At 43.0% G+C, this 25,397-nt stretch overlaps 1 protein-coding gene across 2 annotated transcripts in view; it reads left to right on the top strand.

Annotated features, from left to right (window-relative positions):
* YIPF6 (Yip1 domain family member 6) overlaps positions 1–24,880 on the top strand; it is a 31,117-nt gene extending 6,237 nt beyond the window's left edge. Inside the window, exons 4-9 of one of the 2 annotated variants that reach the window (XR_011318003.1) lie at positions 1,157–1,199; positions 7,721–7,846; positions 8,203–9,469; positions 9,555–9,657; positions 20,398–20,555; positions 21,384–23,903. Coding sequence is in view for 1 of the 2 variants with exons in the window: in XM_069747340.1 (XP_069603441.1) it covers positions 1,157–1,199; positions 7,721–7,846; positions 20,398–20,555; positions 21,384–21,508 (452 nt within the window). In the remaining variant the exon portion in view is untranslated. Of the gene's footprint in view, positions 1–1,156; positions 1,200–7,720; positions 7,847–8,202; positions 9,470–9,554; positions 9,658–20,397; positions 20,556–21,383 lie in introns of both variants that reach the window. The other variant, XM_069747340.1, reaches the window with a different exon arrangement.
* Positions 24,881–25,397: the final 517 nt, after the last annotated feature.

Below are 25,397 nucleotides of genomic sequence, written 5' to 3'. Positions count from 1 at the left end.
GACATTTTGGGTGGGGATTTATAATTTGGCTTGTGCCAGATCTGTGTTACTAAATCACAAGTTATGGCACGTCTTGTCTGAGCTTGACCTTGCTAACGTTTTACTTCTCGTTCCACTTTTAAAAAGTTGGTAAAAGGGTTGTGAGACGGCGCATGGCCAAGAATATCTTTACACATTTATTAAGTGCAATTAAGAAAATGTCCTAAATCTCATTTTCTGCCTTTAAGACAAGTAACGTATGCACCAAATTATTGGAGTTGACGTATTTCAGTATAATTTTCAATTTGACAAATAAGGCTACTTTCACACTAGCGTCGTACGACGCACGTCGCAATGCGTCGTTTTGCAGAAAAAAACGCATCCTGCAAAGTTGTCTGCAGGATGCGTTTTTTCTCCATAGGCTTGTATTAGCGACGCATTGCCACACGTCGCAACCGTCGTGCTGTGGCGGACCGTCGGCACCAAAAAACGTTGCATGTAACGTTTTTTTGGTGCGTTGTGTCCGCCATTTCCGACCGCGCATGCGCGGCCGGAACTCCGCCCCCTCCTCCCCGGAGCTCACAATGGGGCAGCGGATGCGTTGTAAAACTGCATCCGCTGCCCCCGTTGTGCTGCGCTTTCACAGCATGCGTCGGTACGTCGCCACAACGCATTGCGTCGTGCGCCGTACGGCGCTAGTGTGAAAGTAGCCTAAGACACCAAGGATTTAAGAGATTTTCCAGTGTTTTTTTTCTATAGACTTCCCCTCTGTAAATGTAATAAGCTCTGCTCACCCACAGCAGATACAGCGCTGAAATTTCAACGCTACTTCAGTTTTTGACTGGCTGCAGCATTAAAAGTACGACAACAGTAAATGACCACTGCAGCCAATCACTTGGTTGCACTAGGCCAAGCGACTTGCATTGCTTTTGAGCAACCAATAAGCTGCAGAAAACTCTAAGAAGAATTATAAATTGAGACTAAGAGTAAAGTCCTAGGTTTGTGAGGTTTGTTTTAGAAATTTCTGGCCATTCATCTCCAGGGGTTGTTTAAGCACATATTGCACAGTTGCAGAAATGTCTGCCATGTCTGGAAATATTCTCTGCTTTGGTTTAGCAAATATGTCATTGCTGCCTAATCCTGCATCTAATGCCAGTGCAATCTGCTTTTTCCTTAGGGGATTTATGGGGTCCTCTAGTTCTTTGTGTCTCACTTGCATTGTAAGTACTTTCTTTAGTTATTTCATTTTTGAGCATGCATTACTGTAACTTGATACTATATTATTTTTAATAGAATAGTGTATAATTGACTTTTTAACCTGCAGATTGACCCCATATGTGCAGGTTAATAGTGTATCAGCTGTAATCTGACTGTCAGAAAAATATCCCAAATAAATTCAGTATGCAAATATCTATTATCATCAGGGAGAGCTAAACCGATAGATGCAATAAAATATAACCTGCTATAATATAACCTATAATACTAGTGATGGAAATGTTGCTGCTCTTTCTTTATTTGTGATGCCATAATAAAGCCCGCTGATCCTGCCACGTACAGACGTTACACGCCACATTAGCATTTAGAATTTTTGCTTAATTTTACATTTGGAAAGCAAATGAACAATAAGAAAAAATCATTGCAAAAGTATACATGGCTCTTCCCCCCAAAGGTAGACCTCTGGAATTCGATGTCCTCTGTGTTAAGTCCTTCTCAGTCCCTGGCTTACTAGAGGTAGGGATCCTAAGTAAATGACACGCAAACAAGGTATTGTGTGATCATATACAAGGGAAGCCCAGGAGCACATCTCACTCTCTGGGCTTTGCCCTCCCTTTATATAGAAAAGAATTATTCTTTTACAGACATGCGCACAAGCGCTCATATTTCACTATCTCTTACATAAACAATCTATACCAGTCTTTATCAGTAGAAAGTTACATCATCTGGAAGGTGAATGAAAGGCTGCTATTGAAAGAAGGAATGCACACATGATTACTTCCATAAAAGGAAATGTCAAGTCAGCAGAAATGTATCTTGTTGTAAGCGAGATTTCTCAGGAAGAAGACAAGACGAATTCCTTTAGTTCAGTCTGATCTCCACATCTGTGATAAAATATCCATATCCCATGTAATGTTCTCCCTGTTACTCGGTTGCATATCTTGGTTTTGTTTGGTGCTAAAACCAGTAGAATATGATTCTGTATGTTGTGGATTTGTAACCCGTGGGAGACACTAGGATAAGGAATAGGCACATTGCTAATGCAGGAAGTGCAAACATCAGCCAATTGCAGGTCATTGTTTGTGCCAGTACAGGTCCTTCTCAAAAAATTAGCATATAGTGTTAAATTTCATTATTTACCATAATGCAATGATTACAATTAAACTTTCATATATTATAGATTCATTATCCACCAACTGAAATTTGTCAGGTCTTTTATTGTTTTAATACTGATGATTTTGGCATACAACTCCTGATAACCCAAAAAACCTGTCTCAATAAATTAGCATATTTCACCCATCCAATCAAATAAGTGTTTTTTAATAACAAACAAAAAAACCATCAAATAATAATGTTCAGTTATGCACTCAATACTTGGTCGGGAATCCTTTGGCAGAAATGACTGCTTCAATGCGGCGTGGCATGGAGGCAATCAGCCTGTGACACTGCTGAGATGTTATGGAGGCCCAGGATGCTTCAATAGCGGCCTTAAGCTCATCCAGAGTGTTGGGTCTTGCGTCTCTCAACTTTCTCTTCACAATATCCCACAGATTCTCTATGGGGATCAGGTCAGGAGAGTTGGCAGGCCAATTGAGCACAGTAATACCATGGTCAGTAAACCATTTACCAGTGGTTTTGGCACTGTGAGCAGGTGCCAGGTCGTGCTGAAAAATGAAATCTTCATCTCCATAAAGCATTTCAGCCGATGGAAGCATGAAGTGCTCCAAAATCTCCTGATAGCTAGCTGCATTGACCCTGCCCTTGATGAAACACAGTGGACCAACACCAGCAGCTGACATGGCACCCCACACCATCACTGACTGTGGGTACTTGACACTGGACTTCAGGCATTTTGGCATTTCCTTCTCCCCAGTCTTCCTCCAGACTCTGGCACCTTGATTTCCGAATGACATGCAAAATTTGCTTTCATCAGAAAAAAGTACTTGGGACCACTTAGCAACAGTCCAGTGCTGCTTCTCTGTAGCCCAGGTCAGGCGCCTCTGCCGCTGTTTATGGTTCAAAAGTGGCTTTACCTGGGGAATGCGGCACCTGTAGCCCATTTCCTGCACACGCCTGTGCACGGTGGCTCTGGATGTTTCCACACCAGACTCAGTCCACTGCTTCCTCAGGTTCCCCAAGGTCTGGAATCGGTCCTTCTCCACAATCTTCCTCAGGGTCCGGTCTCCTCTTCTCGTTGTACAGCGTTTTCTGCCACATTGTTTCCTTCCAACAGACTTACCATTGAGGTGCCTTGATACAGCACTCTGGGAACAGCCTATTTGTTGAGAAATTTCTTTCTTGGTCTTACCCTCTTGCTTGAGGGTGTCAATGATGGCCTTCTTGACATCTGTCAGGTCGCTAGTCTTACCCATGATGGGGGTTTTGAGTAATGAACCAGGCAGGGAGTTTATAAAAGCCTCAGGTATCTTTTGCATGTGTTTAGAGTTAATTAGTTGATTCAGAAGATTAGGGTAATAGGTCGTTTATAGAACCTTTTCTTGATATGCTAATTTATTGAGACTGGTTTTTTGGGTTATCAGGAGTTGTATGCCAAAATCATCAGTATTAAAACAATAAAAGACCTGACAAATTTCAGTTGGTGGATAATGAATCTATAATATATGAAAGTTTAATTGTAATCATTACATTATGGTAAATAATGAAATTTAACACTATATGCTAATTTTTTGAGAAGGACCTGTATATTAGTTTCTGTAGGCCTCAGTAATTGTGGCACCATCTTGGTGTAAAGCCACACCTGACACTGCTACTTGTACACCCATCTGCATTGCTGACTATAGGTTGCTTGAATTTATCAACAGCAATAGTAAATCTAAAAATGAACAATAAGAAAATTAAACTTCTTCCCATCGCTCATGTCTGGTGTGTATCCACACACAGAACTCCACCATCTTGGTGCACAAGGAGTTGCAAGCGATGGCAATCAGTCCTCTTCTTTCCGGTCCATCTTGTTTCTTTGTCTGTACTGTAGGCTGATGTTTGTCTGTCTCCTTGTCCTGCGCTCTGTCCTTGATGTTCATCTAAACTCTCCTTCTCCTCGTCTCTGTCCTTAATGTTTCTGTCCTCTCCTTGTCCTGTGCTCTGTCCTTGATGTTCATCTGTCCGCTCCATGTCCTGTGCTCTGTCCTTGATGTTCGTCTGTCCTCTCCTTGTCCTGCGCTCTGTCCTTGATGCTCGTCTGTCCTCTCCTTGTCCTGCGCTCTGTCCTTGATGCTCGTCTGTCCGCTCCTTGTCCTGCGCTCTGTCCTTGATGTTCGTCTGTCCTGTCCTTGTCCTGCACTCTGTCCTTGATGTTTGTCTGTCCTCTTCTTGTCCTGCACTCTGTCCTTTAGTCTTTGATGTTCGTCTGTCCTGTCTTTGTCCTGCTCTCTAACTTCTTAGGCTAGGTTCACATTGCGTCAGGGCAATCCGTTTAGCGCATACGCTAGCGGATTGCGCAAACGCAATGTCCCAAAAGGGACCGCATTTGGCGATCCCGCTAGCGCAGATACCCGATCTGCGCTAGCAAGGAACGGAGCTCGGACGCTGCAAGCAGCGTCCGCGGTCCGTCCGAAACTAACGGGACATCGCTAGCGCATGCCAAAAATAGCATGCGCTAGCGATCCGTTAGCACATTGCAGTCAATGGGTTCGCTAACGGATCCGTTACATAGCGTTAATTGCGACAATTGCGCCATGTAACGGAGTCCGCTAGCGGACACCCATTAACGCAATGTGAACCTAGCGTTATTCATATTACATTGATCTACATGGAAAATAATGAAAACGAAAAGAATGTCCCTAGACGCCTCTATAATTATACAGTGTAACTCTGCTCACGGACGATAGAGAAGTAGAATATAATGAAAGACCAATAACTTCAATCCCATCAGAATACTCTGATCTCTCATCCCCTGATCAGTGTGATTAGCATTAAGTTGCTGGAGCAGAGCCACTAGCTCGTACTGTTTCACTAGCCTTAAGGCTAAGTTTTCATGAAAGCCTATTAAATTACAGAAAATCCGCTGCTTTTTACATCACTAGGAAAGATTTGAAAAAAAATCTCATGCATTTTCTGCTAAATATACCAGCAGTGTAAATTACCAGGTGCTGGGTGTTTAAGATTTGCTGCATGTCGGTGTATGCCGGAGATATAGTTGTGAGTTTCACTGTTTGCTCTGAGAAGGATGAAATGTGCGACTTCCTTGCTCCTTTTTCGCAATGCTATCCGCAGCAATGAAAGCGTTATGTGGGAACGTAGCCTTCGAAAGAAATGCCGGTGAAAAGATTAGTCTGTAGAGCGCTACCAAAGGATGCAGCAACTTCTCCCTTGTCGATCTCCCCCCATCTGCCGTTTTGTCCATACACACCACACATAAACGAACAGTGCGCAGTATATTTCGTATTCGCTTCTGTCCAGCTCACTCCCTTCATTTTACATTTTTCTAGTGAGGCAGCATTAGAGAAGTGCTGGTTTTCATGAAAGGGGTTGTCCACTACTAGGACAACCCCTTCTTGATCAAAATGTTTGGCCCCCATCTACTATATAATTGTCTAAGGGTCACTTCTGTCTGTCTGTCTAAGAAATCCAAGTCGCTGATTGGTCTCGCCAGCTGCCTGTCATGGCTGCCGCGACCAATCAGCGACGGCCACAGTCCGATTAGTCCCTCCCTACTCCCCCGCAGTCGGTGCCCGGCGCCCGCTCCATACTCCCTGCAGTCAGTGCCCGGCGCCCGCTCCATACTCTCTGCAGTCAGTGTCCGCTTCATACTCCCCTCCGGTCACCGCTCACACAGGCTTAATGCCAGCGGTAACGGACCGCGTTATGCCGCGGGTAACTCACTCCGTTACCGCCGCTATTAACCCTGTGTGACCTAGTTTTTACTATTGATGCTGAGTATGCAGCATCAATAGTATAAAGATCTAATGTTAAAACTAATAAAAAAACTAAAAAACCTGCTATTCTCACCTTCGGTAGTCCGACGATGCGCTCACGCCTGCCGCCAGCTTCCGGTCCCAGAGATTCATTGCGAAATTACCCAGAAGACTTAGCGGTCTCGCAAAACCGCTAAGTGATCTGGGTAATTTCGCAATGCATCCTGGGAACGCAAGATGGCGGCAACCGCACGCATCGCCAGAGGTTCGCTGGATCCCGCCGGGTGAGTATATAACTATTTTTTTTATTTAAATTATTTTTTTTTTAACAGGGATATGGTGCCCACACTGCTAAATGCTACGTGGACTGTGTTATATACCGCGTGGCTGCTATATACTACCTGGCCAGTGTTAGATACTATGTGGGCAGTGTTCTATACTGCGTGGGCTGTGCTATATATTATGTGGGCAGTGTTATATACTACGTGGCTGTGTTCTATACTGCGTGCTATATACTACGTGGCCACTGTTGAATACTATGTGGGCTGTGCTATATATTACGTGGGCTGTGTTATATACTGTGTGGCTGCTATATACTGTGTGGGCTGTGTTATTTACTGCGTGGCCTATATTAACGCATCGGGTATTCTACAATATGTATGTATGTATATAGCAACCACATGGTGTATACCACAGGCCACGTAGTACTCCTATATACTATGTGGCTGCTATATACATACATACATACATACATACATACATACATACATACATACATACATACATACATACATATTCTAGAATACCCGATGTGTTAGAATCGGGCCACCATCTAGTAAAATAATAAAACCTATGCTCCTCTCCCGTGCTAGCGCTGTTCCTGAAGTGTTTGCACTCGCTGTCCCGGGGCTCCCGTGCGGTTGTTGTGACGCCGGTGCCCACTGCGCTTTGTCATCACTGTCCCTGCATTCGGACAATTCGAAGAGGCAGTCTGGGCTTCAGCTGATCTGAGTTTTTTCTTCCTGCTCAACTCGACAGAAGGCAGGGACAGTAACACCAGCACTGATTCGGCACGGGAGCGCCGGGGATACGGCGCCAGCACGAGAGGTGAGTATAAGCTTTATCATGATGGCCAAGCGAGGGGTATGACAAGTAGTGGACAACTTTTTAAAGGGACTCTGTCACCTGAATTTGGAGGGAACAATCTTCAGCCATGGAGGCGGGGTTTTCGGGTGTTTGATTCACCCTTTCCTTACCCACTGGCTGCATGCTGGCTGCAATATTGGATTGAAGATCATTCTCTGTCCTCCGTAGTACATGCCTGCACAAGGCAATCTTGCCTTCCCCAGGCATGTACTACGGAGGACAGAGAATGAACTTCAATCCAATATTGCAGCCAGCGGGTAAGGAAAGGGTGAATCAAACACCTGAAAACCCCGCCCCTATGGCTGAAGATTGTTCCCTCCAAATTCAGGTGACAGTGTCCCTTTAAATATATCAGCTGAACATGGAGTGATGCAGGAAATGCTACTTTCTATTCTGCAAGAGAGCGCATTTGTCTCCATTTTTTGTGCCAGATTCCTGATAGTAAATTTCTCTGTCAGCTCTTTTCTAGACAATCTCTATATATCTGTTTCTTTATCCTATGATAGAATGTTACAAGGCGGACATGCAAACAGCAAAGATGATGGAGGGCCCCAGTTTGCCGAAGTGTTCGTAATCATCTGGTTCGGGGCTGTCGTCATCACACTGAATTCTAAGCTTCTTGGTGGAACCATGTATGTACATAATGAATGGAGGGGTTTTGTTTTGTTTTTTGTTTTTCCCCGCCTATCGCCTACATTGTGAATAATGCAAAAATTAAAAGTACATCTAGTTTACATTTTGTAGAAGTATAAAAGTGGTAAACATTTCATAAGTTGTAAATTAAAGCTAGTGACTTAGTGCAACTAAATTCTAAATTACTAAGCCATGTTTGATGTACATTTTCATCAAGGGTGCTAAGGAGAGTATAAAGGAGCTGTGCCTGCTTCATACCAGGTAGATGCATCTGCCTGTAACTCATGCGCTTGGCACTTGTTCTGTTCGCTTCAGTTTGACTTCTGACAGCAGCATTTAAATTCCACCATGACAGGTGTGCGACTTCGTGTGCACCCACTCGCCCACCAGAGCCTGTCGGTCTGAGGAGACGAGGACGTCCCACATCGCAGGATCTCGGACGTCTGATACATGCTGGACGGGGTGGTACTTTTCTTTTCTCCCCAGGGTCTGGCGAAGTCAGGAAGAAGATAAGAAGATGAGAAGATAGGAAGAAAGATCCTTTATTTCTTTCATACCTGCGGCCCCCCCTTAAGCTATCTGTTCTGAACCTTTACGGAGGTTTTTAGCTTCGGGAGCTTTCCCTGCCTTTTCCGATGGTCGTGGGGACATGGGGTATCCCACCACGGCGTTTTGAGGCCTGCGCGCCCCCCCCCATGCTCCGGCGGTCATTGCTGCAAATCTAGGTTCCGGCTTTTCTCGGGCCTAGTTACAGCGCTGACTCCACCCCCACCCTCTCAACATCCGGGCGGGCTTTTCTCTAGCAGGTCCTCAGTACCCTACTCTCAAGTCTTTTCTTGTCATTTCAGTTTAATGGTCTTTTCTGGGTTTTCTCTTGGAATCCTTAATCCAGCCGTTCCAAAGAGGGAAGTGTCTCGGTTTCCTATATTCCCTTTCTTCTGACTTTACTGCGAACTGGACCTCTTCTCCGTCTCTGGACCCTCCGGTTTCCAGATTTTCCACCCTCAAGGATACCAACGGCGGACTAATAGTCCATGGCAAAGTCGACCATTGAAGTGTCCGTGGCTACATTGTGCCCTGCCTTTGTCTCCACCTGGGCAGCAAAGTTTATAGACGCATGGGCTAAGCTGCTCCATCAGGGCACCCTTCATGGAGTCCGATCGGAGGAAATCGCTGTCCTTGCGAACTAATTTACTCTTGCAAGGAAGTACATTGTATCCGCCCCCGCGGATGGTGCTGCTTGGACATCCAGCAATATCGTGCCCATCCGAAGGACCATTTTGTTTAAGGCGTGGTAGGACTTCTCCTCTAGGAAGTCCCTCACCAGCTTGCCTTCCGAGGTTTTCTGTCAGTTTGGCTCCAACTTGAACCAATTATTAAGGAGGTCATCGGAGGGACGAGTTCTCTTCTTCCTCTGACTAAACCTTGTTGTTCTCCTGGGACCGCGTGTGCTTTCCTTTATTTTATGAAAGCCTTTATCCAGGTCCTCCTTTTCTTCAAGACATTGGACATTCCTGCATTTTTGCGAGGGGCGGGTCCATTTTCGTTGTATACGTTCTTTTCAGGCTCTCAACCACTTCCAGAGTCTGTGGCAGCAGTTTTGTACATTCTGTGGATCACAGGTTCAGTGCTCTGCCCTTACCTTTTACCTTTTACTTTTTTACCTAAACCATTATTTCTTATTAAACCATTATTTCTTATTTTTAGGGACTCTACAGCGACAGGGTCTGTTCCGAAGGACTGGCGCATAGCAAATGTGGTGCCAATATTCAAAAAGGGCTCTAAAAGTCAACCTGGAAATTATAGGCCAGTAAGTCTAACCTCTATTGTTGGTAAAATATTTGAAGGGTTTCTGAAGGATGTTATTCTGGATTATCTCAATGAGAATACCTGTTTAACTCCATATCAGCATGAGTTTATGAGAAATCGCTCGTGTCAAACCAATCTAATCAGTTTTTATGAAGAGGTAAGCTATAGGCTGGACCATGGTGAGTCATTGGACGTGGTATATCTCGATTTTTCCAAAGCGTTTGATACCGTGCCGCACAAGAGGTTGGTACATAAAATGAGAATGCTTGGTCTGGGGGAAAATGTGTGTAAATGGGTTAGTAACTGGCTTAGTGATAGAAAGCAGAGAGTGGTTATAAATGGTATAGTCTCTAACTGGGTTGCTGTGACCAGTGGGGTACCGCAGGGGTCAGTATTGGGACCTGTTCTCTTCAACATATTCATTAATGATCTGGTAGAAGGTTTACACAGTAAAATATCGATATTTGCAGATGATACAAAACTATGTAAAGCAGTTAATACAAGAGAAGACAGTATTCTGCTACAGATGGATTTGGATAAGTTGGAAACTTGGGCTGAAAGGTGGCAGATGAGGTTTAACAATGATAAATGTAAGGTTATACACATGGGAAGAAGGAATCAATATCACCATTACACACTGAATGGGAAACCACTGGGTAAATCTGACAGGGAGAAGGACTTGGGGATCCTAGTTAATGATAAACTTACCTGGAGCAGCCAGTGCCAGGCAGCAGCTGCCAAGGCAAACAGGATCATGGGGTGCATTAAAAGAGGTCTGGATACACAAGCTGAGAGCATTATACTGCCTCTGTACAAATCCCTAGTTAGACCGCACATGGAGTACTGTGTCCAGTTTTTGGCACCGGTGCTCAGGAAGGATATAATGGAACTAGAGAGAGTACAAAGGAGGGCAACAAAATTAATAAAGGGGATGGGAGAACTACAATACCCAGATAGATTAGCGAAATTAGGATTATTTAGTCTAGAAAAAAGACGACTGAGGGGCGATCTACTAACCATGTATAAGTATATAAGGGGACAATACAAATATCTAGCTGAGGATCTGTTTATACCAAGGAAGGTGACGGGCACAAGGGGGCATTCTTTGCGTCTGGAGGAGAGAAGGTTTTTCCACCAACATAGAAGAGGATTCTTTACTGTTAGGGCAGTGAGAATCTGGAATTGCTTGCCTGAGGAGGTGGTGATGGCGAACTCAGTCGAGGGGTTCAAGAGAGGCCTGGATGTCTTCCTGGAGCAGAACAATATTGTATCATACAATTATTAGGTTCTGTAGAAGGACGTAGATCTGGGGATTTATTATGATGGAATATAGGCTGAACTGGATGGACAAATGTCTTTTTTGGCCTTACTAACTATGTTACTATGTTACCTTGCCGAGGTTCTCCATGGCTCTGTCCATCATTCTCGATTGCCTTCCTTTCGTCCTGCTCGGACTCCTCCTTCGTAGCATTCGCTCATCACGCTACCGGGTCAGGGCGAGTTGCATCTATCCAGCTAAGGCCGCCCCTCCCCCTTTTCAGTATACGGGCTCGGCGTAGAGAGGCCCTCCGACCTCCAAATCCACATATGCCCGCAAAATCCAGTCAGCAATGTTTAGATTTACCCGGTCAGAGCAGTGCTCCTCCTTCCAGGTTTAAGGCGCACTCTGCCCGGGCAGTGGGCACCTCCCGGCGGTGCACATATAGGGTCTCTGCCCTTGCACCTCTACAGATCGATGATCGGTCCTCCACATGTTCGCGAAACTTCCGTGCCTAGCTTCGGCATATGCCGGCTTAGGTAGGAAGACCTTGCAGGCGACGGTGGAGAGTTCCTCCGACCTAGATTGGAGATGACTGCTGTTCCCGCCCCAGGGACTGCTTTGGGACGTCCCATGGTTTCCTGTGTCCCCAAATGAAGCTATAGAGAACAGGATTTTTGGTTGCTTACTGTAAAATCTGTTTCTTGGAGCCTTCATTGGGGGCACAGCACCCTCCCAAGTTGAACAGCTCTGTTTATTGTGTTATACTGTTAACGTTTGAGTTTCTTTCTCTTTTACACGTTGCTTCTCCTACTGCTTCCTCACTAACTGAATATCCTACTTCCTGTCGGTGGGGTGTACACTGCAGAGGAGGAGCTAACTTTTTTTATTTGCATAATGTCAGCCTCCTAGTGGCAGCAGCATACACCCATGGTTCCTGTGTCCCCCCCAATGAAGGCTCCGAGAAACAAATTTTACGGTAAGCAACCAAAATCCTGTTTTTACTCTATACTGTATTATCCTGTAGGGACATGTTCACACCACCAAGAGACTGAAAACACAAAGCACAGTAAAACCAAAAAATACTCTGTTGCCAAAAAAATCACAGTAAACAGCAAGTGCTAGTAAAAAGGTGGAAAGACACATATAAGACACATATAAAAATTCCCCATTAAATGTCACCTGCTTAACCCAGCAGGAAGTGCGGCGGCGTCTAAAAATCACTAAAATTGACAAATCTCCGGGCCCGGATGGGATACACCCTCGAGTACTGCAGGAATTAAGTACAGTCATTGATAGACCATTATTTTTAATCTTTAAAGACTCCATAATAACAGGGTCTGTACCACAGGACTGGCGTATAGCAAATGTGGTGCCAATATTCAAAAAGGGGACAAAAACTGAACTCGGAAATTATAGGCCAGTAAGCTTAACCTCTACTGTGGGTAAAATCCTGGAGGGCATTCTAAGGGATGATATACTGGAGTATCTGAAGAGGAATAACCTCATGACCCAGTATCAGCACGGGTTTACTAGGGACCGTTCATGTCAGACTAATTTAATCAGTTTCTATGAAGAGGTAAGTTCCGGACTGGACCAAAGGAACCCAGTAGATGTAGTGTATATGGACTTTTCAAAAGCTTTTGATACGGTGCCACACAAAAGGTTGATACATAAAATGAGAATAATGGGGATAGGGGAAAATATGTGTAAGTGGGTTGAGAGCTGGCTCAGGGATAGGAAACAAAGGGTGGTTATTAATGGAGCACACTCGGACTGGGTAGCGGTTAGCAGTGGGGTACCACAGGGGTCAGTATTAGGTCCTCTTCTTTTTAACATATTTATTAATGACCTTGTAGGGGGCATTCAGAGTAGAATTTCAATATTTGCAGATGACACTAAACTCTGCAGGGTAATCAATACAGAGGAGGACAATTTTATATTACAGGATGATTTATGTAAACTAGAAGCTTGGGCTGATAAATGGCAAATGAGCTTTAATGGGGATAAATGTAAGGTCATGCACTTGGGTAGAAGTAATAAGATGTATAATTATGTGCTTAATTCTAAAACTCTGGGCAAAACCGTCAATGAAAAAGACCTGGGTGTATGGGTTGATGACAAACTCCTATTCAGTGGCCAGTGTCAGGCAGCTGCTACAAAGGCAAATAAAATAATGGGATGCATTAAAAGAGGCATAGATGCTCATGAGGAGAACATAATTTTTCCTCTATACAAGTCACTAGTTCGACCACACTTAGAATACTGTGCACAGTTCTGGTCTCCGGTGTATAAGAAAGACATAGCTGAACTGGAGCGGGTGCAGAGAAGAGCGACCAAGGTTATTAGAGGACTGGGGGGTCTGCAATACCAAGATAGGTTATTACACTTGGGGCTATTTTGTTTGGAAAAACGAAGACTAAGGGGTGATCTTATGTTAATGTATAAATATATGAGGGGACAGTACAAAGACCTTTCTGATGATCTTTTTAATCATAGACCTGAAACAGGGACAAGGGGGCATCCTCTACATTTGGAGGAAAGAATGTTTAAGCATAATAACAGATGCGGATTCTTTACTGTAAGAGCAGTGAGACTATGGAACTCTCTGCCGTATGATGTTGTAATGAGTGATTCATTACTTAAATTTAAGAGGGGACTGGATACATTTCTGGAAAAGTATAATGTTACAGGGTACATACACTAGATTCCTTGATAGGGCATTGATCCAGGGAACTAGTCTGATTGCCGTATGTGGAGTCGGGAAGGAATTTTTTTCCCCAATGTGGAGCTTACTGTTTGCCACATGGGTTTTTTTTGCCTTCCTCTGGATCAACATGTTAGGGCATGTTAGGTTAGGCTATGGGTTGAACTAGATGGACTTAAAGTCTTCCTTCAACCTTAATAACTATGTAACTATGTATGTATTTGGATGATACATTTCAGCCAAATATCCTGTGTTTTTCCATCTTTTTAATAGCAGTTGCTGTTTACTGTGATTTTTTTTTTTTTTTGCAACAGAGTATTTTTTGGTTTTACTGTGCTTTTTTGTGTTTTCCGTATTATTGCAGTATAGCATGAGCAATCAAACATCACAGGTTCCACTCCTCTAGGGGGACCAAAAAAAGGAGAAAAAAATATATATATTTTTTTTTAAATCTATATTTATTATATTATAGACATACTCAGCAGGTGAAATAAGTATTGAAAACACCACCAATTTCCTAAGTAAATATTTCTGCAGTTGTTATTGACATGAAAATCTCACCAGATATCTGTAATAACCAATCCAATCTACACAGGCAAAGAATTCAATCCATAAATGTGCAGAAATTGTTTAATAATGAGAAATGACACCGGGAGAAAGTATTGATCTAGATCTCTAGTTAAGTAGAGATCTATTTAACACTTTGTACAAAAGCCTTTGTTGGAGATGACAGCTTCCATCAATGACTGAAAACCTACTGAATAAAAGGCCGGTACCTCTCCTCCACATTAGTTTTGGTTTCCTGTTTTTGAGGGAACCTGGAGTGAAGGACCGTACTGAAGACTTGCCCAGGTCCGGCTGGTGTCTGTTGGGGGACTTTCCGCTGGTACTGGTGGGTCTGGAAGCGCCACAGCCAGTCCGAGAGATTGGGTGGTGTGCAGACGGAGATCTCTTTTTCAAAAATATTCAACACGCTGTCCCAGGCCTACGCTTGCACAGGGCGTCCTGGATTGACGTGCCGAAGACACTGCTGCCCAGGCCTGCACATGTGCGGTGCGTGCTGGCGACTTTTAAGTCAGCGCGTCTTGTATTTTTACTAGGAAAGGCCAAAGAAGTGTAGCGCCAAGATCAAAAATAGTGCACAGTGTGCAGGGATAAGTTACCAAGCACATTCCAGAAGAGACTCTGCCCAGGTTGTATTCAGAAATCTACTATATGTGAAGAATCTCCCAACTTAGCCATGGTTTCAAAATCTGTGATTAAGGCAGATATCAAGGATTCCACTAAGTCACTTATTCAAAAGGAAAGGAGTAAAAGGAAGAAAAAATGTAGGCGACAGGTGACTGATTCAGTTAAATCTATAATATCTGAACATGAATCTGGCTTCTCTTCCTCATTCTCTGATAGTTATACGGGGGTAGGCTGTTTTTTCCCATAGCAGACACGGATAAGTCCGTTAAAGCCATAAGCGCGACTATGGGTGTCTTAGATATGAAAACCCCTAGATCAGTCCAAGTCATCGTGATTGGTGGATTGGAACAGAAAAAACAGACTCATGTTTCCCATTAATGAGAAGATCCAGATGTTCATTGACAGGGAATGGAAAAAGCAGAGGCAAAAGGTCCGCTACCCTCGTCATCTAGAAGAAGATACTCCTTTGATGAAAACGAATCGGCCATATGAAATAAAGTCCCTTAAATAGCTGTGGCAGTGGCCAAATTGTCCAGGAAGTCTTCATTGCCCTTTAAGTATTTGGGGAAAGGGGATGTATATTTGAAGCAAACCTGGGGGTCATTGGCTGAGGTGTTAAAGTCAACAGTTTCTGCAACCTGTACGGCCAGATCAATGATTTGGTTGCAGCTGCTACGGGATCAGATTAAAGATCATGTCCCCAGACATATGATTCTGGGCAATCTTCTGTTAATGCAAGGAGCAGATGCCTCAGCGTATTCAGTGAGTTTGGTGGCCAGATGAGCATGCATCTCTAATGCCGCCCGAAGAGCACTATGGCTCAAAACCTGGCCAGGAGACGTTCAACCCAAGACTAAACTGTGCTCAATTCCGTGCAATGGAGAATATCTCTTTGGACAAGCTCTGGACGATACCTTGGAAAAGGCAAGAGATAAAAAGAAATGATTTCCAAGTATGTCTATTCCAGTGTGTACATTTCAAAAACCTGACCGGCACATCCAAACAGACTAAGTGTGAACAGGTGCTGAACCTAGAGTCGCCAACTCGTATATAGTTAAGTAAATAAGGCAGCACACTGCAGCGCTAAAACCTGCAAACTTGAAACACGAAATTTGAACTGCATTACTGCACTAGAAATATGAAAAATGAGAGCGTTTAGCGCATAAAAATGGCCAATTTTATGTGTACCTGGTAGCCCCTTTACGGCATCTCTCTTATACCAGGTCCCACACTTGCCTTACCTCGCTGAGAATAAACGTCTCCATCTGAATGGGTACATGTGAAACCTCTTCCTAGACTAAAATTCTCTCTCTCTGTGGAGGGGTATTGGACCTTCTGTAATTAAAACACCCGAGGCTAGGAGGCGGAGTGCACGATCAGCACGAGACGTTTATTCTCAACGAGGTAAGGCAAGTGTGGGACCTGGTATAAGAGAGATGCCGTAAAGGGGCTACCAGGTACACATAAAATAGGCCATTTTTATGCGCTAAACGCTCTCATTTTTCATATTTCTAGTGCAGTAATGCAGTTCAAATTTCGTGTTTCAAGTTTGCAGGTTTTAGCGCTGCAGTGTGCTGCCTTATTTACTTAACTATATACGAGTTGGCGACTCTAGGTTCAGCACCTGTTCACACTTAGTCTGTTTGGATGTGCCGGTCAGGTTTTTGAAATGTATTCTTTAGCCTGCTGATCGTGCACTCCGCCTCCTAGCCTCGGGTGTTTTAATTACAGCAGGTCCAATACCCCTCTACAGAGAGAGAGAATTTTAGTCTAGGAAGAGGTTTCACATGTACCCATTCAGATGGAGACATTTATTCTCAGCGAGGTAAGGCAAGTGTGGGACCTGGTATAAGAGAGATGCCGTAAAGGGGCTACCAGGTACACATAAAATTGGCCATTTTTATGTGCTAAACGCTCTCATTTATCATATTTCTAGTGCAGTAATGCAGTTCAAATTTCGTGTTTCAAGTTTGCAGGTTTTAGCGCTGCAGTGTGCTGCCTTATTTACTTAACTATTCCAGTGTGTAGGAGGTCCTTTCGGAAGAGGAGATACAACTGGGGTAGACTTCCTAGAGACCAGGGAAAATGGAAGGACAAGAAACTGAAGAATAAAGTTTTCATGTTTAGAGGCCCTTCTTCAGAGGCAAGCTTTCCTGCTTCATTCCGACCTTTGAAAAAATATCATCCAGCGCCTGGTTCCTTGGGACAGCAGAGGCAGGCTTGAGACTGGAATTCAGGGCAGGGTAACATCTCCCAGGTGTTCTGGCATGGAGTAGTTAGCCCTGGAGGCAGAACTTTTAAGCCTAGTGCAGAAACAGGTCCAGATGGAAGTACCAGTGGAGGAACAAGAAGAAGATTTTATTCCCCCTCTTCATAATAATAATAGTAATAATAATAATACAGATTGCAACCTCAGGACTATAGTGCATTGGCCAAATGCCATTCTTCTGGCATTTGGCAAATATAAATAATTATGGTAATCCTAGTTGACCTAAAACGGGAAAGGTTAAAGGTACCTTCACACTGAGCGACTTTAGAACGATAACGATAGCGATCTGTGACGTTGCAGCGTCCTGGATAGCGATATCGTTGTGTTTGACACGCAGCAGCGAACAGGATCCTGCTGTGACATCGCTGGTCGGAGCTAGAAGGCCAGAACTTTATTTCGCCGCTGGATCACCCGCTGACATTGCTGACTCGGCGTGTGTGACACCGATCCAGCGATGTGTTCACTTGTAACCAGGGTAAACATCGGGTTACTAAGCGCAGGGCCGCGCTTAGTAACCCGATATTTACCCTGGTTACCATTGTAAATGTAAAAAAAAACAAAAAAAAAACCCACTACATACTTACATTTCGGTGTCTGCCGCGTCTCCCGGCGTCAGCTTCCCTGCACTGTGTCAGCGCCGGCCGTAAAGCAGAGCACAGCGGTGCAGCGATTGGCATCGTTGTCTATATCGCTGCAGCATCGCTTAATGTGACGGTACCTTTATTCTGATTTCTTGTCAGATATTGAGAAAAGCATGCAGATTGCAGATGTGTCTTTTTATCTAGTGTATGGAAACTTCTGGTTTCAACTGTGTGTGTGAAAACCCCGTCTGCGTCACTAATTTCTCTGCACTGAGAGAGAAGTGGCCAGAAAAGCACAAAGACATTTCTCTTACCCAAATAAATAGCAATTTGAATCAATATAAACAAAATGTTTGACATACAAAAATGAGATAAAACCAATGTGAGGGACCCTACGAACTAGGGACACCATTAAACACACAGACTGTGATCATGTACATCAATTTCCAGTCCAAGATATGAACATATCCCATTCTTAGGTGTAGAAAGAAAGGGGAGAAACAGCAGCTTGCCTAATACGGCCTGTGTAAAATGCCTCTAAAGGAATCTAAAGTGCTTGTGCTTACATGAGTTGAAAAAGGCTGCTAATATTTTTATGCATGCAGATATATCAAAGGCAAAAATCACTTTCCATGGGACTTTGCGATCTGCTGAAAAGGTGCCACCATAAAACCCCCAGATGAGGCTGCACATATAAACACCCCGCATCTCAATAATTCCAAGTAGGCTGAATGCCCATCATTGATACCTACAGTGTGCAGTGTCCGAGCCACGTCACATTGGAGGCATTTGGTTTATCTCATTATTTTTGTAGGTCAAATATTTCATTTATATTGAATACATTTGCTATTTATTTTGGTAAGAGAAATGTCTGTGCTTTTCTGGCCACTTCTCTCTCAGTGCAGAGAAATCAGTGATGCAGACGGTGGTTTTCATGCTAAGCTACTAGCACAAGATACATATGGATCACACCTATTTGTAATTAAATCTCACCTGTATGCGATAGCAAAATTCCTTTCAATATTGGGACAGATTGTAGATCTGAACTGGTGACTTGGCTGGTGTACTGCCGCGACCACAACTACGGGTATCCACCTTTTTGTTATACTAATAATCTACTATTACCATTCCACTGCCTGTCCTATGGTGGCACCTTATAGCCACACTTAACCTGTATTTTATCCATGGTATGACATATGGGAAATGATTTGGCTCAGCCACTGAAAATCTACAAACTGACCCTGGCCACTTCCCATATGACCACGCACGCTGATCCGTTACTTTACTGACTGATCGCTGTTGGGACGTCACACTATATGGGGATGTCCCTTTCAGGTTTTTCGCAAACCTCACATATCTACACTTTCTATGCAAATGTGAAAAAAAAAAATCCCTTGGTCATTTTCTATACTGGCAGTACTCCCAGCCCTGTCCACCTGGGTTTCCATCACTGATCACGTGTATTCTGCCCATTGTTTGTTTTTAATGACATTTATTCTCACTAAAATATTTTATTTATCATGCGTTGCTTATAGAGCGCTATCATATTCCACAGCGCTTTACATACATTCTCTAAATATATACCTTTTATCTCGAAGTATTTCCTTCCGAAAAAAATTGTTTCCAAAATTGTGCTGATGTGGGAAATGTTATCTGTGAATTGTGTGACATGACTCTCCGATTTAAGGGCACCAAAGTTAAGTTTGAAATGTGCAAAATCTTCAACATTTTTGCCAAATATTCATTTTTTTCATAAATAACCTCGTCATATCGAATAATTGTTATCACAATCAGGAAGTACGATATGTGGCGAAAAAAACATTCTCCGATTCAGTGGGATCCATTGAAGCGTTCCAGAGTTGTTACCACAAGTGACACTGGTCAGATTTGTCACATTTGGCCGGGTCAGTAAAGTCAAAATTGGCTCCGTCACTTTTGGATTCTATTTATTTTTTTTACTGAAATGCATGTATTTTGGGCTAAAAATATTTTTTGCAGAGAACAACTCCATACTTTCGTTACAATATCAGAGCTCGCTCGCTAATGGAGTCAGTCAGAGGACGGCCACTCTCCTCACACACGGACCAGCTCTCCTGTCCATACAATGGCCGCTGGTGGGGGAGCAGTGACCAGAGCGGTCCATCATCTCCTCCAGTAGTAATATACCTCACACAGGAGAGCTGCTTTTCTGTTCGATGATGCTGGTGGGCAGCTCTGGAAAGTATGGAGCTCCTTTTATCTGACTTTCTCTGAGCTCCTCTCAGCTGATTTATGGCTTCAGATGACATTAAAGCTGTATGTGGAGGGAAGCAGAGATTTGTAATAAAACCCAATCCAAAAAATAATTTTTAGCCCAAATTGCATTTATAAAAACAAAAAAAAAAAAATGGTCCAAGAGTGGCTAACCTCTGTAACCGATCCAAATTGTGATGACTGCATGACTGGGTCAAGGTGATCTCCAAAATGGTAGGTCTTGTGGGGTGTTCCTGGTAGGCATTGGTTAGTGCAAAAAAACAATTCAATGGGAGGAATCTGCATGCCCTAATGTCGGAAGCCACTTTCAGCAGGACACTGCCCGTCACACTGCAAAGATGGCTCCTGATTGGCTTGAGGGACCTAACCGAGTTTGAGATGCAGACTTGGCCTCCTGATATCACAAGGGAGACCTATACAATATTAGGCAGGTGGGCTTATTGTTATTACATAGTTACAGTATGGTCTCCTGTCTCTCTTAGTTCTTTCTTCCAGAGTCTGTGTGTGTTGGGATATTGCATCCTGCCCCTTACGGTGGCCATGTTGGTATGTAGGCTGCTGCTCTTGGCCAGTACGAGCGTGACGGCGTTCATCATGCGGCTAGTCATAGTGGCTGCCATGTTTGCTTGGTCTACTTTTGGTAAGTTTTCATATCTTTTTTTTTTTTTTCCTCCCTCACCTTATTTTATATTATAAAATGCGCTGCACCGTGTGTCACTTTTCAATCAGTAGGTCAGCTGGGGTAACAGTTAGGGTTAATGTGGCGTATAGTTTGCCTCTTTTTTCTTATGTCCTATTGTGACATAGGTCCGTGTCAGTGCCTTAGACCCCTCGGCTTGGCCATGCCGGGGAGTACTCTGTAATGAGGTTATTGCAGGGCGTACATGGGCAGCATTCACTACATAATGGGGGCTATAAAGGCTAAAGAAAAGAAGGGATTTATTATTAACCTCTCCTACAGGTGGAGGAGTTTTCATCTCGTGCCATATGTTTCCATACGTCATTTGTTTATGGCTATTGCTGTAGTAGTTGATATTATTATTTTTTTTTTTTATACACCTTTCGTAGTGGCTGTCATGCAGGAAGCCCCCTATGTATAGACAGGGCTGCAGGGTGGGTGCTTCATGAGAAGTCCTAGTGAGAGAAATCTCGCTGACTATTGCAGTGTCCAGGTAGTGATGGAGTAGAGCACCTTCCCGAGGAACCAAACGGTGTATAGTATGGATATCCTACCTCTTTATAGGCATCCAGATGAACACCAGAGCGGTTAGCCTCCTGCTGACCATGTCCTAGTCTACACGGCAAAGCTGACTAGCAAGTTGTAGAAAACATGAAATGTCATCCTAGGATTCATACGTTGTCTTTTAATGCTGCTTTCTGACTTGCTCACACCCTATGTTTAATACACGCACGACTAAATAACATGTTAACCCTTCCAACCTGAGATTTTTGTTTTCTTTTTTTGCAGCCTCCACTGCCTTTCTAGCAGACAGTCAGCCACCCAACCGGAGAGCCTTGGCCGTCTATCCCATATTCCTCTTCTATTTTGTCATCAGCTGGATGATCTTGACCTTCAACCCTCCTCCCCATTAGTTCTGATGAGTTAGTCTGTTAGAAAGACTTAATAGGCTTGAAAAACAGGACTGTGTTGGTAAAATGAAGGTCTCTAAATTGCCACCAAAACTGAAAAGAAAGGTGGAAAAACCCAGTGGTGTGTGCAGAAGTCCGAGGACCCTTGGGGTGGTTTTATGTTGTATATAGCCCTTCACTAGACCTATAGTTATCTATTATTTTCATTACTGCCCATCTGCATTCTAGGAGGATGTACTTCATTATACAAGGATCCGGAAGTCCAGATCTGTAGCAATTTGTTTGTTTTTCTGCTATACTGGAAGCTTTTACTAAGATACCTGTAATATAAAAATTCATTACACTTCACCATATACTGTCCACTTCTAGACCTTTATCATCTGATGTCTTAGGCTGCAATCACACATTCATTGTATACATCTGTACTTGTTTTTGGCTTTTTTATTAACTGACAGCACATGGACCCATAGTTTCATTGATCCATACAGACATTCCTTTTAAAAATATATCGGCGTCTCTAATTCATGAGACTCTACCATGTCTGATCCACAAAACTGATCCGAATAGGACTTGCAATTAGTCTATGGGGATCCCTATAAAATAGAAGACATGTACTTTGTGCTGCAGAGGTTCATCTGTTTTTAACTGATCCATTAAAGGAGTTGTTCCACAAATAAAGTTCATTTTAATTAATAGATCTTGGAATAAAAATAAGTTCCACATTTGCATGTGATAAAAAAAAATGTTCCTGTGCTGAGGAGATAATCTTCTAAATATGCCCCTGCTGTGTAATGGCTACTCCAGTCCATGATTAGCACATAGGACTGCTCGTAGCCTTGGGGAAGGCCTAACGTTTTATGGTGAAAATGCAGATAAAACAGCAGAGGCTCACAGCTGTTTCTTTGTGAGGGAATGCATTTCCCTGCCTGTTTTATCACAGGAGTGAATGTTTCTGCTATGTCATCAGCCTTGTGCAGACATCATAAATTAAGTCAGTGACATATAAGTCACGCAGTGTTCTTATCTCTAATGTGTTACCTGGAAAAAAGTAACTGCAGCAAGTCCCGGGGGGGTTCTGTTTCGTCTGTATACTCAATTATCATAGGTGACTTATGCTTCCATCACCTAGCCAGAAGCTGTGGTATGTGCTGACCATAAACTGGAGCAGCTCTGCATGGTCGGACACCGCTATTACACTGTACATTGCACAATTACAAGATTATCTCAGCATGGTAACAATTTCTTTTTAAGGGTATGTGCACACGTCAGGTTTTTTCCTGACAAAATCCGGAGAATTCTGCCAGAAATCCGCGTGCTTTTTTCGCGCAGATTTCTCGTGGAATTTGCGCGTTTTTGCGCAGATTTTTTGTGGAATTTTTGCGGATTTTTCCGGAATGTCCATTTAGATAGGAAATCCGCAGAAAATCCGCAAAAAGATAGAGCATGTCCGGATTTTTTGCGGTATGCGTTTTTTTTTGCGGAAAAAAACGCTAACATATGCACAAAAAATGCGGAATGCATTCTAAATGATAGGATGCATAATGTTAGCGTTTTTTTTAGCGGATTTATAGCGTTTTTATGGCGAAATTCCGCAAAAAAAACGCTAAAAATCCGGACGTGTGCACATACCCTAAGGTTATGTGTACGCGTTCAGGTTTTTTTGCGTTTTTTTCGCGCTAAAAACGCTATAAAAACTCATTAAAAACGCATACATTATGCATTCTATCATTTAGAATGCATTCTGCATGTTTTGTGCACATGGATGCGTTTTTTTCCGCAAAAAAAACACATCGCAGTAAAAAAATGAGCATGTTCATTATTTTTGCAGATTTTCTGCGTTTTTCCCGCAATTCTATGCATTTGGGAAAAAACGCATCAAAAACGCGTAAAAAAAAACGCATGCGGATTTCTGGCAGAAATGTCCGGTTTTTGTCAGGAAAATTTCTGCCAGAAATCCTGACGTGTGCACACGTCAGTATTTCTGGCAGAAATTTTCCTGACAAAAACCGGACATTTCTGCCAGAAATCCGCATGCGTTTTTTTTTGTGTTTATTGACGCCTTTTTTGTGCGTTTTTTTTCCCAAATGCATAGAATTGCGGGAAAAATGCAGAAAATCCTCAAAAAGAATGAACATGCTCATTTTTTTACCCCGATGCGTTTTTTTCGCGGAAAAAAACGCATCCATGTGCACAAAACATGCAGAATGCATTCTAAATGATAGAATGCATAATGTATGCATTTTTATAGCGTTTTTAGCGCGAAAAAAAAGCAAAAAAAAAACCTGAACGTGTGCACATAGCCTAAGACTTCCAATTGTGGAACTTATTAATATTCCAAAACCTGTTGATTAAAATGCACTTTTTGTTGTGGGAAAAAACCCTTTAAGTTTCAATGGATAAAATACAAAAAAAAAAAAATCAGTCTACCTGCTTCAGTTTGTTAAATACAGATGAGGAAAAAAATGAAATTAACAAATCATATGACACATGGTCCAATTTTAACGGATGTTAAAATCATAAACGTGTGTGAATTATAGCCTTACACATTTCCTGGGCACAGGAAAAATCATAGGATTGTGAAAGGACAGTTAAATATTTGCACAAAAAAGGACAACTGTGTATATCCTATAAATGAAAGCTCTTTATTGCTTTAGACACTATGCCGGGATCAGCAGATGAGGCTTCAGAGCAAGGTTCCCAACTACTGCATCTCCCAATGAGACGGAAGTGTTTACATACAGGACCGCCGTGTAATAATCTGAACAAACCAGTAGAGGGCACTGCACAAGAGCTGGTTTCATGTCGGTCCAGATATATATCTGGCTGTATCTACACTATATATAGGGGTCTTGTGCATATGAAGCACAGGCACGATGAAGGCAAAGATGAATGGCCATTCACAGAAGAATCTGTGCTTTTAAAGGGACTATGCATTGCTTTCTAGTGATGAGCGAACGTGCTGGGATAAGGTGTTATCCTGCATGCTTAGGTGCTAACCGAATGACACTGACTTGCTTGAATAATAGGTTTTAATATGAATTACCTGTTTGTTAGTCAATCCCTGCGTGCGTTGCGGTTGTCAAACAGCTGCTAGACTCCAACATATTATTTGAGCATGCTGAAGTCACTCGGTTAGCACCCGAGCATGCCGGATAACACTTTGTCCCAGCATGCTCGCTCATCCCTATTACTTGCTCCTCGCATAAAGGGCCTAATACGTATATTCAGTTACTACTGAGCATATTTCTTTCTTAGGGTGTTAGCACATTTGGAGAGCGGTCGGCTGTGAATTTCTTTTAAATATGATTTGTTTTAAATTAAATGGTATAATGCAATCTATATTTATAATTTATTAAACTTTTTTTAATACAATAATGTGTTTGTTTTGAAAAGATAATGGATAATGAAGGTAAGAAATAATATCCTCATCAGTAGGTGTGCCACATAATAACGGATTACTAGTAATCGGCTGTCATCACTTTGTGTGGAGCCATGTTCTCCCATATATTTCCTTGCACATACATCATGTTAATGAAGACGTTGTGTCATGGTCACTCCACCAACTCTCTTCATTTCTGTAAGTGATGGATGGAAATGGCTGATCTGTACCATAGAATGAATGAAGCATGTGCTTCCCATAGGGGGCATGGCACGTGATCAGAGCCTGAGTGATTGCGTTCGCCTCACTACTGTAGCCAAAACACGGAGGAGCAGCAGCAGGGAGCTGGTAATGGACTCTTTATGAAAATGATAAACCACTATTAACCCCTTTCTGACATCAGTCGTAATAATCTGTCCAGGTAACCTGGGCCTATTTAACCAGGGACGGATTATTAAGTCTGCGCGATCGCCCACACAAGAGTGGTGTGCGGGTGATCACCGCCGGGTGTCA

This window comes from Ranitomeya imitator, chromosome 2, assembly GCF_032444005.1.
Source record: "Ranitomeya imitator isolate aRanImi1 chromosome 2, aRanImi1.pri, whole genome shotgun sequence".
NCBI classification, from domain to species: Eukaryota; Metazoa; Chordata; class Amphibia; order Anura; family Dendrobatidae; genus Ranitomeya; species Ranitomeya imitator.
Note: the sequence above shows the minus strand (reverse complement) of the source record. Positions and strands in the feature narration are given on the sequence as shown.